The 12541-nt window shown below is 35.1% G+C and overlaps 6 protein-coding genes across 6 annotated transcripts; 3 read left to right on the top strand and 3 right to left on the bottom strand.

Moving 5' to 3' along the window:
- Positions 1–58: 58 nt before the first annotated feature.
- Positions 59–773, bottom strand: FDP41_001663 (uncharacterized protein; the record flags this gene model as incomplete). The annotated part of the gene is made up of 2 exons (XM_044704772.1): positions 59–397; positions 579–773. The coding sequence occupies 2 exons, from the start codon at positions 771–773 to the stop codon at positions 59–61; spliced, it is 534 nt and encodes a 177-aa protein (XP_044564033.1).
- Positions 774–1413: 640 nt separating this feature from the next.
- Positions 1414–2760, top strand: FDP41_001662 (uncharacterized protein; the record flags this gene model as incomplete). Its single annotated transcript, XM_044704771.1, has 3 exons — positions 1414–1962; positions 2015–2129; positions 2177–2760. 3 exons carry the CDS (start codon positions 1414–1416, stop codon positions 2758–2760), a joined length of 1248 nt encoding a protein of 415 aa, XP_044564032.1.
- Positions 2761–2802: 42 nt separating this feature from the next.
- FDP41_001661 (uncharacterized protein) lies at positions 2803–8671 on the bottom strand (the record flags this gene model as incomplete). Its single annotated transcript, XM_044704770.1, has 6 exons — positions 2803–3243; positions 3292–7649; positions 7700–7832; positions 7876–7980; positions 8046–8126; positions 8174–8671. 6 exons carry the CDS (start codon positions 8669–8671, stop codon positions 2803–2805), a joined length of 5616 nt encoding a protein of 1871 aa, XP_044564031.1.
- Positions 8672–8930: 259 nt separating this feature from the next.
- On the top strand, positions 8931–9401 carry FDP41_001660 (uncharacterized protein; the record flags this gene model as incomplete). The annotated part of the gene is made up of 1 exon (XM_044704769.1): positions 8931–9401. The coding sequence occupies one exon, from the start codon at positions 8931–8933 to the stop codon at positions 9399–9401; it is 471 nt and encodes a 156-aa protein (XP_044564030.1).
- Positions 9402–9519: 118 nt separating this feature from the next.
- Positions 9520–11428, bottom strand: FDP41_001659 (uncharacterized protein; the record flags this gene model as incomplete). Its single annotated transcript, XM_044704767.1, has 2 exons — positions 9520–11121; positions 11192–11428. 2 exons carry the CDS (start codon positions 11426–11428, stop codon positions 9520–9522), a joined length of 1839 nt encoding a protein of 612 aa, XP_044564029.1.
- A 239-nt stretch (positions 11429–11667) lies between these two features.
- Positions 11668–12318, top strand: FDP41_001658 (uncharacterized protein; the record flags this gene model as incomplete). Its single annotated transcript, XM_044704766.1, has 1 exon — positions 11668–12318. One exon carries the CDS (start codon positions 11668–11670, stop codon positions 12316–12318), a length of 651 nt encoding a protein of 216 aa, XP_044564028.1.
- Positions 12319–12541: the final 223 nt, after the last annotated feature.

The following is a 12541-nucleotide window of genomic DNA, read 5'->3' as shown; positions in this document are numbered from 1 at the left end:
AAGCAAAACAAGACAATCACTAAAATAATTAAAATTTAAAGGTTTATGTGTTGATGATTTAAAGTTGACCTGATAACCAATCCAAACCTTCAAAGAGGCCTTGTCCACTGATAGCACAACATGGTTGAATGAACCAGTTTCTTTGTCTCAAATTGTGAAGAGAAAGTTTGTCAGTCATTTCGGCAGCACTCATAGCGTTTGGAAGGTCTTGCTTGTTAGCCAAAATCAAGACAACACATTCACGCAATTGGTCATCACTCAACATCTTTTGTAATTCGTCTCTTGCTTCACCAATACGATCTCTATCGTTGCTGTCGACAACGAAAATTACGGCGTTTGTATTGGCATAGTAGTGTCTCCAGAGAGGTCTAATCTTGTCTTGACCACCGACATCCCACTGTTGTGTGTGTTATCATCATCATATCGCCAAATAAAATAATCAATACCATCAAAAATCATCATCATCACGAGAAACAATTTTTTGTATCCACGTTGTGTTGTTCATTATTGATATTATAATGCGCGTTATTATTGTTTATGTGTATTAGAGTTTTCATATTATTGTTCAAATTACATACCATAGTGAAGTTAATCTTTTTATATTGGACAGTTTCAACGTTGAAACCAATGGTTGGGATGGTAGTAACATTTTCATCCAACTTGAGTTTGTAGAGAATTGTTGTCTTACCAGCGGCATCCAAACCGACCAACAAAATTCTGGCTTCCTTGTTCTTGAAGAGGTTTTCGAAGAGTTTAGCAATTGACTGACCCATTTTGTGCGTCTCTGTAATATACAAATTTTTTCAGTTGGTGATGAAACCGAGAGCGTTTTTTTGCGATTTTTTTAAATGACGAAAAAAAATTGTAACGAAATTGAGTGATGAGCAAGTTGTGTGAGCCACCTTCGAAGCAAGCTTGAGGCGCCAAATTAACTCGTCTTCCCGAGTTCCGATGACGATGCTGGTGACGACTTGAGAGGAAGGCGATTGGATGGCCAACGTCATGCGAGAATCTCTCTTCAGCGTGCTGCACGTGATAAATTTAGCAAATAAATGGGTAATGGGTTGCTACCTTGTGGACATGAATGGATAAATTAACATTGGTGGAAGAAATCGAGTACTCGTGCGGTTCAAACTATCTACACTCTCCTTCAACTTTATCTAGTGAATAGATTCTCTAGTGCGTGCAGAAGAATGCCTTTTTGGTTCGTTGTTTCGTACCAACAAAGTGTTCGAGGTGACATATAATGACATACATACATATTTCAAATATGCCGTATAAATTTGGGTAAAGTGTTCGTAAGCTGACCTCTATAGGCCAGCAACTTGTTTTAAGTACGATTGGTGTGACATGTTCACACTCTATAACCGCCAAAATTTACTGTAACGGCAACAATTCTCAAAAAATTAAAAAATGGATCACAACAGCAATCACGGAGAAAATTCATCATCTCAACAACCACAGAGAGAGAGTTCAACTCCTAGTCCCGCACATTACACGCCTCAGGTAATGATGTCCCATCCGCCTCCTTCTATTAATCACGATCATGAACGGCGGGCAGCAAAGGCTTCAAAACCACTTCATTCTGACCCCTTTATTCCTTCAGGAACATTTTTTGAAGAACGATACTTGGGATTACCTCCCGCAAAGGATGATCTATATAATAATGCCATTGCAAAGATAAAATTTGAGCAAAAAGCTCATAGTGATGATAATGCACTGGTAAGACATAAGAAATACCTTAAACAATTACAACATCAAAAAGAATTGGAAAGGATGGAGCGAGCAGAGAAGCAAATAGAATCGGAAAGAAAAAAGCAGCAATTTACCGAAACTCAATCCAAGATAAGGAATGCTTTGATGAACGATTTTGAAATGACAAAGGAAAAAGTCGAGGAATTGATGAACACAAAAAATACAAACACTAAAGAAGTTTCAATGGAAGAAAAACCAAAACAAAAGGTATTTTTGTTTTTTATTTGAATAATTCAAAATGGTTAACTATTATTATTAGAAGAGTAAAAAAGAAAAGCCTGAATGGGCTATGACAACAGAAGAAATTGAAAAGAAAGAAGAAAAAGAGGTTGAAGATGTTTTGGAATTCATCAATAATCTTGATTTTGAAGAATGTAAGTTGGAAGACCGTCTCTTTTTTATTGTTTGACAATTGTCAAAGATATTAATGATTTTGAGATAAAGGAGGCTCTGTCCATAATTCAAGAGAGAGTCACGGAGCTTCGAGCGAACAAGGAAAAGTCTCCAACCGATCAATCGTCTCAGGATATATTGGACAAGACTGCAAACCAAACAGCAGCTTATAAAAAAGATGACGATGTTTGTTCGGTAATATCATCGACCTCTAGCAGGTCAGATGGCTCAACAAAAAAGCACAGACCCACCACCGAAAGCAGCATCCAACAGGAAAAAGAATGGAATTCCTCAACAAAAGTAGAGGAAGGATCAAAAACGAGAGTAATAACCATTACAGCAGATTCTGAAATGGCTGAAAATATTGCAAAAATTCATTCAAAAGCATCCCTCGGACAAGTGGTGCAAAAAGCGTCAATATGTACGCCATCATACAGTATTCCAATCGTGACACATCATGAAAAACACCACGCTCAACCCACTCTTCATTTTGTAGGAGAAGTAATTTCTACAGACGACAGAGGTAATCAAGAACGGGTACTCGTTAAAATGAGAAAAGACAAGACCAATGTACAAAATTTACCTTACATGTATAGATGTCCCTCAATATAGATTAAGTTATTGTTACATTTAATTGTTGAGTGTTTGTTACTTTTAATTATTAAGTGTATCAATCATCACCCAATTTTCTTCAGCACCATTTATACTTGGTGTTGGTTCATTCTTTAGTCTTGACTTATCATCAGGACTTAGCTCTACCATATCTTCTTGAATACTTTCATTAATAACTTCGTCATCACATTCTAAAGCATTGAATGAGGTGGCTGAATACAACTGTTGTCGTCTACCTTCTGATGAAAGTATTGATGCAAAACGCCTGGTAGATACAATATCGCTTCTCAAAAAGGATGTACACACAGGTGTTCTGGCTTCCTTTTGAGCTGCAGTATTCAACACGGTAGAAACGTCACAGGTTGGATCAACAAATGGATCCAAGTAGGGAGAGAATAGTACAGAAAATGGCTGTTTTTTTTCACTCTCAGAAGATGTATCCCGTATAAATATCCACTTGTACAATTGAAATTCTTGCGGAAGCTATATCATTGAATTTCAGTAAAATTGTCAATGAACTTGTAAACATACCTTCACAGTAGCAAGATCCAAAAACTTTAAACCTTCAATCAAGACGCTAGAGTCTTCATCGTCAACAGTTCTCTCGCTAAATATTTTCATGATATCTGTCATGATCATTGGCCACCATTTTCGTAGATTGTCTGTAGTTATTCTGATGATTAGAACTCTATAAAATAAAAGAACACTCGACAATAAAGTATTGTTACTATGAGCAGATCCATTCACTTTAAGGGATTCCACAATTTTCTCTACTATTGAAGGAATAAAGTGGTTGTAGTCATTACTTCTACCAACAAATAGCATGAATGCAATTCTCTTCATTAGTCTTGCTCTTGCATAAGCTTCTGTGGTACTTGATGTTAATAAACTTGAAGTAGACGCAAACCTGTTCAATAAATCTTGAACCAAAGATGTGTCCGTAGTTTCCATGTTTGTAAATATTTTCAACCAATATTTGAATGTAGAACTTTGGCAGTAAAAAAAATTGTTATCCAACACGGATTCCCAAATTTCCTTTTTAAGTGGCCTCATGTTCAATATGGAGCTACTGAAAGTGGAAATCAGTTTAACGGCTTGTTTCACTCTTTTCAGGTTTGTAATTTCCCTATTGTTAATGATTACAAATAAAGGATATAAAATTGAAATTATTAATGGTTGACCTCCGAGATCTTTCTCTCCATACAAATGAGTCATAATATCATTTAAAATGTTGCCAAGTAATTTGAGAAAGTTTTTGGCTGAATCTTTCTTATCATGGATAGTTTTTCGGAGAATGAGCTCTTTTGAATTGTCTAAATTTTGAAGATTGTTAGAAGACGATATTTTCTTTAAATCTTTCACAAGATCATTCCTTCGATCTATCATGTCCTTGGTACAGGCCGTAAAACATATCTCAATAAGCTTTTGAGTGCTATCCCTCATGGAGGATTTGGTTTTCTTATCAGTTTGAATGTTTGTACTCCACCTGGTTAAAAATTGATGTACTACTCGTAACAAGACTGTGAGAGTTAAGAGATCAATATTCTTTTCTGAAGAGATGCTATTAGTCAATGAAATAATTTTTTGGGCTATCTGCAAGTGATTTTCACTCATTATACATTTCTTCATGTAGTAGATGAGAAAATGGAAAGGTAAAACTCTGTTCTTTTCATCTTCTTGTTGATTCATATTCGAGAAATTAAGAATAAAATCACAAACACTAGAAATGATACTCTCTGGTACTGTGCTATCACAACTATTTAAAATATCGATCAAGTGAGTGTCTAGGCTATTTTCAACGCAATACATGGATGACGAGGAGCTTTCATGCCATTTTGTCCATGTCATTAGTATTGATATCACTAATTGATTTGGAAATTGTAATATCAATGGATCAATAAACCTTAAAATATTTCTCTCAATATCAAATCGTGAATGTAAAGTTCCAAACTCAGGTACACCGCTCAAATTGACATGTTTCAATTTATCATGCAATGGAGAGAGATTATTTTCTGGAATTCCAATAACTAATGCACGTAATGATTTCCACACAATAACCATAGACTCAATAATGGAGGGTAGTTCAGCCATCATATTCTTCCTTGCTTCATAGTCAGGTGAGGTAATTATTGAAACTTGATCATCTTGTGTAAACACATCTTTCACAAAGTCTGTAAACATTTTGAAAGGAATGACAATTCCAGACGTATTTTCATCATTATGTGAAGTTGGTTTAGGAATATTAATCTCTCTCAAAACACAATACTCTAACATTTTTCTTAACCCTGTTAATAAGCTATTAATCACTTGACTTCTAATGCTATCAATTCCTTGCAGTGCATTGTCAGTAATAATTTGACAAAACGAGGGAGCTATAAAAGTAACAAGTTTTGGTAATGTAAAATGTAAATAGGGTAAAAATAAAATAATACTGTCTATCCAATAACTCAGTAGTGAAAAGGAGTGAAATGTTGATAATACTTCAATTCTGCTAGATGAAACGAGACCTTGAATAATAGTTTTTAAAAATGTTGGAGAATTAATCAAAGTGTATATAGGAGAAGATTCTTCAGAAGCTACTTGTGATGTTGTACCTGCTTGCTGAGAAGATGTTAAGGTAGTAGTACTCATTGGCTTAACAGTATGACTATCCAAATGTTCCATGATCATTTGAACCATTCCTAAGAGCTCAACTTGAAAAACCACATCATTATTATCAATGGCAATTTGTAAGTGAGAAAGAATGCATTCACAAAGAGCAATACAGAGACCTGTTGTCTTAGCAAATTGTTTACCATTTAGCAAAATGTCCTTAATGAAAGAGGCAGCGCTTGTTCTGATACATTCATCGAGTGAAGATTCATTAGAAACAATATTCTTGTTTGCAGATAAAAGGTCAGAATTCACCACAATGCCACATTCCATCAATTTAACACAAAGCACAGCTAGTAATGAAAAGTAATCTCTTCCATCGAATTTCAATTTGGATGAAGGAAGTGATTCTTCATTCATGTAATAGGGTCTTCCAAGAATGAATTTTTCATACACATTCAACACTTCATCACTGGCCTTCATTTTCAAAGTTTGTTCAATAAATAGTTCTGGAGAGACATTCATAATGTTTCTCAAAAGTGATAAAACGTATTTGCATCGGCTTTCATCAAATAGAGTCTTTCTTATTGATAAGGTTTGCAAACTTCGTTCCGAGTTGGAATCTGTGCTCGTATCACTCATGGATGAATCGGAGGATTTCACTCTTGTATGTTTAGAAAGTTGTTTTAGAGATTCCTTATCAACAAGAGTCAACAACAAGGGGTCTAATATTCTATCGATATGTGAGAATGAGGAAAGAAGCCAAGATTGCGACACGAGCTTTAACGAGGATTGATCATTGCTTATAGCGTCTAACATTAAGTAAAATCCGTCCTCAAAGATTCTATTCTTAATGTCTAGATCATCCATGAGTCTCCAGATCAATGCAAAACGTCGATTTCCTTCTAATTTCTTTTCAATATTTGAGTTTGACATGGCATCTGAAACAACAGCGTTGCAAACTTGTCTATTAAGATTGTACAACTCTACAATTAGTCTCGTCACTTCAAAATGAAGATATGAATATGATGGTGTGAGCATATCCCATAAACGGGTTGTAATCGCCTTCAAATAATTGGACTCTTTCACAATATATCTTTGTTTAAATCGATCCAATCCAGATTCTTGATTTGAAAGAAAACCTAACAAGGTGTTAAGACTGAAAATACTGATATAGGCATCTTGAGAGAAGGAACACGAGAATAGAGTTTTCATAAATGTAGGAATTATATCAGTAGGGTTGGAAGTCAAAGAAGAAAATTCTTCAAATTGATCCAAGTGTGAATGTTTTTTTCTAATGGCGTTGGTCAAAAAATCACAAGTGTTTCTGAATAATGTTCGATATTGAAATATGGATGAACGTTCAATAGAGGTTAATAGGTCATCTCTGAAATAGTTTGATGTTACTATCTTAAAGAGATATTCTGTTTTCTCATAGAGGATGGTCGCAAAGTCATTAGACTCTTCTACAATCTGTTCCAATAAATATTTACAAATATTGATGTTTCGCTCAATAGAGATAACATTTTGATAAATCTTATTGTTCACTTTGTGTGTTAGAGAGTCTACAAAAATTAGAAACAATTGTGATATTTCCGAAATGAATGATCGTGCCGACTTTTGATTGCACATAAAGGAGACTGTACCAAGAATGATACTATAGTTCGTGGTTTCGTTTTCTTCTTTCTCAAAGCAATTTTCTATAATTTGCTTCAAACTTGTCCATAGCAGAGGCATAGATTCAGTACTAGAAATAAAATTAGAAATACTCTCCTTGACAGAATTGTCGATGTGATCACTACTCAATAGATATATCATTTCTGTAATAATGTTCTCCATAACGGATCTTTTCAAAGAACAATGATCCCCAATTCTTTCAAAAATAATATTCGCTATTTCAATAACTTTGACTATTGGAATGTTGTAGCTTCTTTCAGTTATTAATTGTTTGAGAGATGATGAAATAATAGATATTGAGTGTTTAGATATAAATTCAACATCAGTATCACTAGATCCAAATAGCCAAGAGAATATTCTTCTGTTAACGGAAACATCTCCCTTTAGTGTAAGTATAAGAGCATTGCTGCATAGTATGATAAAGGATTGATCATCAAAAATATAACTCTCAGAACTATCATTGTTCCGTTTGTCAAGAGTTAAAAAAGATGATAAAATCTCTAAACAGGCTCTCTGTGCCATAATATTATTATCTCTCAAAGATGCAACCATTGCTTCAACTACCAATTCTGGACAACCTCCAAATATTGGTAATTTGTAGGTTAAAGGTTCTTCATTTTCTGAAGGCAGAGGTTAATTTGAAAAATAGATATATAAATTCATAACATACTTTTTAAGCAATATATAATATGGTTTAAAGCAGAAACTCTGAATTGAGGTGTTAGTAATATTCCTTTCCACAGGGATTGAAAGAAAACGTTTTCATCACTAATAGCTCTCAATGTAATCATTACTTTCAATGTCTTGTAACATTGTTGTCAATTTTTCTATTCTTTGCATACTTACTTTCTTAAAAATGTCACTACCTTCTTCTTCTAATGAGGAAAGGAGCGCCAAAACTAGTCCTGGAAGGCATGGAACAAGAGCCTTTCCCAGCGGTAAATAATATTTCTCGAACAGATTCAAAATAACAGGCTTTCAAAAATTGTATCAAATATCAATGTTTAAAAACTAACCTTGATTTGTGAAGATGCACTTGGAAATAGAGTAAACAAACCAGAACTATACAAGTGAATATCTCTGGCAAGTCTTTTTCCCTAATAATGTGATGAGTAATTTGAAAAAAATAATTCATAATACTAACTGTAATTAATTTAAATATTTCTTCAAAAGTCTCCAAAGTTTTTAAATGAACACCACTTGGTAAAGCTGGATTTAGACATTGTGCTAATCGTTTACTGACAGTAATCTTCTCAGGTAAAATGGGTAGAGAGCTATTTTTGATTAACACTTTCTTCATCTTTTGCAAACATTTAATTAAATCAGCCCATTCTCGAGTATTATCGAATGATTTTAAAACAGAGATTATGTCATCTCGATAGGATTTGAATTTACTTTTTTTCATAATTTCTTCATCTTCAACATCGGGATGCTCACTCTCCGAATTAATTAATGGTACTAAATTGATATTCAGTGCAGGAGATGAAGAAGATCCAATCAAGGACGGAGACGAGTTTGTCGTTACGTGATTATTAGTGTTTGCCGTTGTGAGAGATGACATGGTCATGGAAGATGGTTCTAGACTTTCGGGGCTTTCTACCAAATCACCAAGACCAAGATTTTCCGAGAGACTTTTAAACATTTTTTGTGAACGTGTTTTGACATGAAATAGAATGTTGGCCAACGATACTGTGTATTGAAGAATCATAAACAATACAAGGTCCATACACGAACGCTCTTTGCCAATTAAAGATCATTGTGGAAAATGACCAATGGTCAAGTGTTGATAAACACAGACTCTGGAGACTGGTTTTTCTTCGACGTTGTAAAGTTATGATTTTGGTTGACTGTTTTTTTTAAAAAATTTGATTGAAAAAAATACGCCAAAACTCATCATCATAATGTCTCTCGTTGTAACCCAAGAAGAGAACTTCAAGGAATTGTTGCGTCTTTTCAACACCAACATCGAAGGTAGAAGATCTATTTTATATGCATTGACCGCTGTTAAGGGTGTTGGTAGACGTTTCGCCGGTATTGTCTTGAAGAAGTCTGAAATTGACCAAACCAAGAGAGCTGGTGAATTGACTGAAGACCAACTCAACAAAATCCAAGATGTCATTCAATCTCCTGAAAAGTACAAGATTCCAAGCTGGTTCCTCAATAGAAGAAGAGACTGGAAGACTGGTGCTACTGAGCACTTGGTTGCCAACTCTGTCGATATGGCTTTGAGAGATGACTTGGAAAGATTGAAGAAGATCAAGTCCGAGAGAGGTTTGAGACACATGTGGGGCTTGAGAGTCCGTGGTCAACACACCAAGACAACTGGTAGAAGAGGAAAGACCGTCGGTGTCTCAACAAAGAAGAGAGGATAAAATGTTTAAACTCAATAAACACAAATACAATAATACTTTCAAAAATTATGTTGTTGATTGTGCAGCTTGCAGAAAGAACTTTTTGATGATCCTCATTATAAATTTATTGTTAGTGATTCTACCATCCGTACAATCCTTTTCCTGCTCTTACTCTTTCCATGTAGTCGCCAAACTCTTTTTTCACATAAACTGGCATAACACCACGCATGGATGCTTCACTGTCGAGTGTTTTGAGTTGATCTATGCATTGGAAGAAAGCTGGAATGACATTCAAAATGTTTCTACTTCCATAAAGTCTGACAGAACAGTATTTAAGGCCAAGATATGCACATAGTTTTCTCAAAATAGGGTTGGCAGTTGGTTGTTCTTTGGTACTTGGATGAATTCTAATTTTTGATGAACCGAATTTTCCTTCAATTAAGTGAGAACGTGGAATGCATGCGCCAGGTTCAATACTTCTAATGTTCTTATATGCTGCCTTTCTGGCCTTAGCCTGAGCAACAGCAGGGGATGCAGCTGCTCCAAAACCAACACCACACAAACCACTATAGCTTCCCACCAAATACAAGCAGTTGTAAGATTCAACTCTTCCACCAGTCGTCATTTTACAATTTCTGGAAAGTTTTAGAACCTTTTCTTCGAAAGAAACATCTGTAATAGCATCCTTTTGGCCATGATAGATTTCAGGATCTTGAATATCATCAGCAAGAGGAGGTGTGACAGGTGGTTCTCCATTGTATTCATAAAGTGATTCATCCCAATCAGCATCAATATCAACATCTCCAAAATAGCCTTTTTCAACTCCAGCGAAATTGTCATAAGTAGGTTGCAATTGCACTCCAACTTCATGCTTCAATGGTCGCCCTTCTGTAATAGCTTGAAGATTTTCCATTTGTTTAGAAACTTGTCTTTCATCAAATTGATAGAAAAAATATGGTGCGGTAATGTCATCCCTTTCTTGTTTCAAAAGTTTTTCACTCAACGTTTTGATTGCGTCCTCTGACTCTTGCTTTTCTCTGCTAAATCTCTTTTGTTTAGGGGTTCCTAATTGAGATAGGTCATCAGAGGTACGTTCAAAAGTTTCAATTGGAATGACCCTTTCAGGATCTTCTTCAACCTTCTCACGAACCAACTCATGGAATCTGATATAATCTTTTTTAATCCTCAGAGCATCAAACATTTCATTTTCGTTAATACTTTCTAATTCATCATGAATATCCTTGAGGTTATCATCAATGTGATCATCATCATCATCCAAAGAGTCTCTCATGCTGTATTGCTCCTCTGTTTCATCCTCATCAGTCTCTCGTCTAATTTCGACATCATCCTCGACCATTTCATCCATATCATCCAAATCTGCTTGACCTTTCAATTTGCTAAAGTCGTATAATTGTTTAACTTTGAATCTATTGAAGGCACTATCCGCAGGTTGAGAGAGAGTGCTTGGAATCATACCAAAGTTGATGTATTTGGCCCAAATTCTTTCCTTTTGGATTGCTCTTGGTAATTGAAGATTCATGTTGGCTTTGAGAAGGCTCATACCAATGAAGGCTTCTTTAATCTTTCTCACTAACTTAATTTCCTTCTTTTCGGTGGCTAGCCAATGTATTACTTTTTGTCTCTTTTGTGTTGAAAGATTCCTTAGGTACAACACAAGAGTATCGAACATTTCAGAAGTAAATTTTGCTCCTTTTTGCTTTTCTTCAATGATAGCAATGAACTACATGATAATGAAATAAAACAATATTATTATTGTTATCATTATTTCGGCTCAACAAAAGAAAACCTACGTCATTGTCATTTGTTGTTGAAGGAAAATTTAAATCATCCGATTTTTCATTGCTAGTTTTGTTGTCTTTTGCGTCCTCTCTTACCAAGCTAAATCTTGATGAAAAGCATCGTTTTTGAATGAACGATGGTGATGATGTTTTGCAGAGAACTGATGATGTTTGTGATGTAATTACAGACAGAAGCGTCTTGTTGTTGGCAGACGCTTGTAAACGCCGCAATACCCCAAGGTTTCTCATTTTTTCGACGAAAGGTTTTCAACGGAGCAAGCAATGTAATTCGAGCTCGGTTCGTTCAAATATTGCTTGATGAATTTATTCTGTACATCTTCAAATTAAAGTTGTTGAACATCATCTGTCCAGAGAAAACACATTCTCCAAAGTAGAATTTAATTAAACAAAAAAATAGCTTATTTGCTAAATAATATTATTACTTTTTAAAAAATAATTATCGAATCAAAACACAACTAAACATCATCATGTACAACGGAATTGGATTACCAACACCGAGAGGAAGTGGAACTAATGGTTATGTTCAAAGAAATTATAGCGCTATTTCTCATCGCAAAGAAAAGAGAAAGGATCATAGATCATCGGAAAAGAAAGACTTGTCTAAAATCAAAACAGAAAACCAAGAGTTGAGATTACACGAAGAAAAGAAAAAAGTAGAAATTGAATTGTTTAAATTAAAATCTGAATTAACAAAAAAAGGAGAATTAACTCCCGAAGAAATTGAGAACAAAATTGCGGAAGAACGTAAAATCAGAATTAATCGTGTGGAGGAAAGATTTAAGTCGTCCAATACAGATCAATCATCCAACGAAACCTCAAAAGAATTAGAGAATAATGCCTCACCTAAACATCAGAAAAACGAACATATCAAAAAGGCTCTCAAACTAGATCAACATTTCAAAGAGCATGGAATTGAGAATGACCAAGATGCTCAACTTGTAGCTTTTGATTCAAACGTTCGAGAGATGCTTTTAAAACGAAAAAAACTCGAGAAAAGTGTGACTGAAAAGAAAAGGAAGCGCAAAAAATCGGAAAAGAAGGCCAAACAGTCATCTAGTTCCTCTTCAAGTAGTAGTGACAGCGAGTCTTCATCATCCTCTTCCGAAGAAGACAACTAAAATCTCGTTGATCTGAGATTGGTTTCGTGTTATTGTTACCAAAAACAACCACTCAAAAAAATAAATTTAAACCTCTCGCCGGCCAATCGTTTTCATCAGCCAACTCTCGTTTGTCGTGTGTGCCACAACTTCCAACCACAAACAGACAAGCGCACTAGCAGTCCGTATTAATTTATAACAACAAAGAGCACACCTGTCTCTGTACACGAGACTCTCTTCATAT

Source organism: Naegleria fowleri (genome assembly GCF_008403515.1).
Source record: "Naegleria fowleri strain ATCC 30894 chromosome Unknown tig27, whole genome shotgun sequence".
Lineage (NCBI taxonomy): Eukaryota > Heterolobosea > Eutetramitea > Acrasida > Naegleriidae > Naegleria > Naegleria fowleri.
This window is presented reverse-complemented; position numbering and strand designations above follow the sequence as displayed.